Raw genomic sequence first — 4,039 nt, 5'->3', positions numbered from 1 at the left:
AATTATCATATTGTGCAAAACTTTCTTAATTAAAAATACATTATTTTGTATATGCAAAAAAATAACATGGTTCATATGATCTACAATCATCAGACTCATAATTAGTGTTTTTACTAATTAAGGCCACGGTGGTTCACAAAAACAAAAGTCAGAACATTCAAAAATCAGGTCTAAATCCTAATTTTGCACTGCATTCATCTGGGAAATGTTTAAATGAATACTTTTCTTCTCTAGTATGCACAAATCTCAATCATATTAAAATGCTGTCGTGGATAATAAACATAAATGTTTTGGAGCTGCTGTGTCCACACTTTGCAGCCACTTCAGTTAAAAAAAAAAATTAGTTGGGCACTTCTGGCAAGTGTAATGCTGAAATTATTAACTTTGGAGTCAACTATTAATCTTAGCATGCCTAAAACTCTAGTTTGCTTAAGATGGCAGCGCTACAGCTCATGAGACTATAGTTTGATCATAAACCTTGGTGCGAACTTTCTCACAAAGGCATAAAAGCAGATGGTGACACCAAAGGCTTCGGCAAATACAGTAGACTACTTAAGGCCACAGAGGTGCATTGTGCTCGAGTCCAACAGTGTACTTCAGATCAGCTGTGGTGAAAGTCCTCAAGGTGGTTGTGCAATCACGCTTTTCCCACAGCCTGCTGGTTTCCTGGGATTTTCCTGGTCAGGAAGGCATGAACGTGAGGCCATATCTTGTTGGTTTCAGTTCCTGAGAAGGTCTCCAATACTCCTTTACTCCTGTTCAAGTAGAAGTAGGGAGAATATCATATGTTATGGCTCAAACACCTCAGTATTCATATTAAGTGACACCATCAGTCCAGCTTAAAGGAATCGTTCTTCCTCATCAACATCCCAAAATCTCACATAAGTGATTTTCTTCCTTTGAACCGGACATTGGAGAACCAGTGACAATTCATGTGTAACTGAGGGCTTCCCAGACAGGGGTTTCGTGAGTCTTATTGCTTCACAGTAAAACTCCATCTCTGCTTGTGCTGCGAATTTAACATGTATTTTGGATCGCAACTTGCACTTGGGTTCACTTTATTTACACAATTTCACATTTACATTTACAGCGTTTCAGCAAAATAAAAGCTCCAGTCCAGGAACTTAAATGATAAAAGTTTGAATGTTTGAAAGTGAAGAATTTAAGACAAAAAAAATAGCATTGTAACTTGTAGTGCAAATCAAATTAAAATGATAATTACTATTAACTATTGATTTTTTTTATGCTACAGTATAATTGTAATTTACAACAGTAATATATTTGTCTTCATTTTTATAACTAGTTAAAGGCACAATATGTAAGATTTTTTTATTAAAGTATCCAAAAACCACTATAGCAGTGTTATATATTTTGCTGACTTGTGTACTTACATAATAAAAGCTCCGCTGCTTTCGAGCCGTGTGTCACGCTCGTTCAGCGCCTCGCTTCGCTTCAACGGCTTAAGCCTCACCTGCTTCATCCTACTACGTTAACAAATCATTAGCTCATCCATGAACATGATTTCTGCCCGAGTCCCGTCGGATTGCTTCGGCTGTGGAGATGAAGACGACAACTCCCATGATTCCACACTCAGTCACGGCGTCATCAAACTACGCCTTTGAAACTGTGGTTTCTGTGCAGTACCTGTAATACTCTAGAACTGGTTGTGTCTGTCTCTCGTAGTCCTTGAGTCGCCTGGACACAGTTTCGGGACTGTCATCGTCTCTCTGGGCCAGCGGTTCTCCTGTGACATCATCGAGACCCTGTGCACAACAGAGACAGACCACTGATTATAAGCATAAGGTATAAGCACCACAAACACGCTAAAACATTCAAATGTGCAATAATCATCCAATTAAAGCCACTGCATCTTAGGAATTCCTGTATTGAAAGCATCAACAATCTTCGGCAGACGCTGATAAATCCCAGAGCTAAGCAGAGGTGACCTTCAGGCGCACAGTTTAGTGTTGACATAAGCTTTGGAGCTGGATTTGAGCAACACTGACAAGCACGGTTTCACACTGGGCTAGTGCTGTATTAGTTTAACACACTCACCTGCTGTCTTGAGGCTCATTATTTAAAATGAAAAGAGAAAGGAAAAATTGAAATCGCATCATATGACCCCTTTAATTATCAACAGTTTCCTGAAGTGCTGCTAAATGGGATTGTGAAGATCTCAACAGCAGCATGAGGGAATGATCTAGAATATGAAAAGATCAGAGGACTCACTGGTTTCTTAGGTGGGTTGAAGTCTATATTATAGACCCTGCCGCTGGGAAGGTGCACCCAGCGAGACGTCAGACGCTCTCGGATCGTCTGGAAAGGCACGTCCAGGTTTATAACAGAGTCCACATCGTACACGCTGTCCAGGGCCTCGGCCTGAGCCACAGTACGAGGAAACCCTGCGGGGACAGGGCGAGCACATTTAAACTGCACATTTCATCAGTAACATGGCTCAGGTGAGCGGGGTGAGAGTTACCGTCCAGTAGCCAGCTGCTCTGCTCCAGACCCCTCAGACTGGACAGGATGAGACGAGAGATGACATCATCGGGAACCAGCTGACCCTGATCGATGCACGACTTCATCAGGAGACCCAAATCTGCCCAGGTGCACGAGAGATGCTCAGTTATTCAATGATGACAGAAGGAATTCAGAAATGAATACAGTCGGAAATTCAGTATGTAGTCAATTCAGTGAACATTATTTACATGTGTTATAAATAGCTAATACAATTGTTTACAGGGATATGATTCATCTGCCAATCATCATTAAAAAAAAACATTTTGGTGTTAATTTTATTATTTGAAATACTGCCAAACGTATCAGTGATGAACATTTAATTCAGTTCATTAGTTCAAATATGAAGGCTGTCAGGTTTAACATTAACATTATAGAATCATGTGACCTTTAGCTTAGCTATTAACTATTAAAACTCCAATGAAATGAAGTTTGACCGCTACAATGAGCTTGTACTAACTGATATAAGCGGCTCTACACATTGTAATAACTTTTGTATAATCGCCCTGTGACCCATTGTGACATTTCTGTGCAGTGCTAAAGATTTTAGGCCTAAGATTTGGAATCAGTGATTTTTTTTTTTTTTTTAAGAAATTCATACTTTTATTCAGCTGTTGAAAATTCAGCTTTGCCATCACAGGACTAAATTACATAACATATTGCATAAAACTTACATAAAGTATATTAAAATGAACAACTGTTATTTTAAATGATTACTGTTTTACTATATTTAAAAACATTCAAAAGTCTTACCGACTCTAACATTTGAGTAGTAGTGTACATACTGCACATGGGGTTTTCTACCATTTTTAATAATATTTTAGTTTTTTCACAGTTGGCCCTGCAATGGACAATATTATTTTTCAAACTTCAGATAATTAATGTATACCAATTAATATGAGCTCATAAAAACTGCAACAAAATGTACACAAACTATTCAACAAATAGGTTTGGATTAAGCAATTCTTGAAATATAAAATCAACTGCCAAAAATGTACTTAGTTCAGTCAAAAAGTACTATTCTGTCATCATTTCCTCACCCTCTTGGCGTTTCTTTCTTCTGTGGAACACAAAAGAAGATATTTTGAGAAATGCCTCGATGTGTTTTGTCCATACAATGGAAGTCAATGGTATCCAAAACTGTTTGTTCACCCGCATTCTTCAAAACATCTTCTTTTGTGTTGTGCAGACGTCATGCCGGTTTTGAGGCTGACTAAATGATGACAGATTTTTCATTTTGGGGTGAACTGTCCCTTTAAGGTCCTGCTTTGAGCTGTGTCTGTACAGTATGGTGCATGAAACTCAAATTTAAAGGGGTCATATGATGCGATTTCAAGTGTTCCTTTCTCTTTGAGTGTTTCAAGCTCTTGGTGCATAAAGAAGATCTGTAAAGTTGCAAAGACTAAAGTCTCAAATCCAAAGAGATATTCTTTATAAAAGTTAAGAGTCAACCACGCCTACCTAAAACGGCTCGTTCTAACACGCCCCCACATGTCTACGTCACTATGTGGAAATATTAGCA

At 38.5% G+C, this 4,039-nt stretch overlaps 1 protein-coding gene across 1 annotated transcript in view; it reads right to left on the bottom strand.

Moving 5' to 3' along the window:
• Positions 1 to 349: 349 nt before the first annotated feature.
• Positions 350 to 4,039, bottom strand: part of LOC107685112 (GTP:AMP phosphotransferase AK3, mitochondrial-like) — a 6,275-nt gene continuing 2,585 nt past the window's right edge. Inside the window, exons 2-5 of the mRNA XM_016481600.1 lie at positions 2,480 to 2,599; positions 2,230 to 2,402; positions 1,645 to 1,763; positions 350 to 755 (exon numbers count right to left, since the gene is read on the bottom strand). Coding sequence (XP_016337086.1) covers positions 638 to 755; positions 1,645 to 1,763; positions 2,230 to 2,402; positions 2,480 to 2,599 — 530 coding nt within the window. The 3' untranslated portion in view covers positions 350 to 637. The remainder of the gene's footprint in view (positions 756 to 1,644; positions 1,764 to 2,229; positions 2,403 to 2,479; positions 2,600 to 4,039) is intronic.

This window comes from Sinocyclocheilus anshuiensis, unplaced genomic scaffold, assembly GCF_001515605.1.
Source record: "Sinocyclocheilus anshuiensis isolate Anshui unplaced genomic scaffold, SAMN03320099.WGS_v1.1 scaffold914, whole genome shotgun sequence".
In the NCBI taxonomy this organism is placed as follows: Eukaryota; Metazoa; Chordata; class Actinopteri; order Cypriniformes; family Cyprinidae; genus Sinocyclocheilus; species Sinocyclocheilus anshuiensis.
The sequence above is the reverse complement of the archived record's forward strand: the minus strand, read 5'-3'. Positions and strand labels throughout refer to the sequence as shown.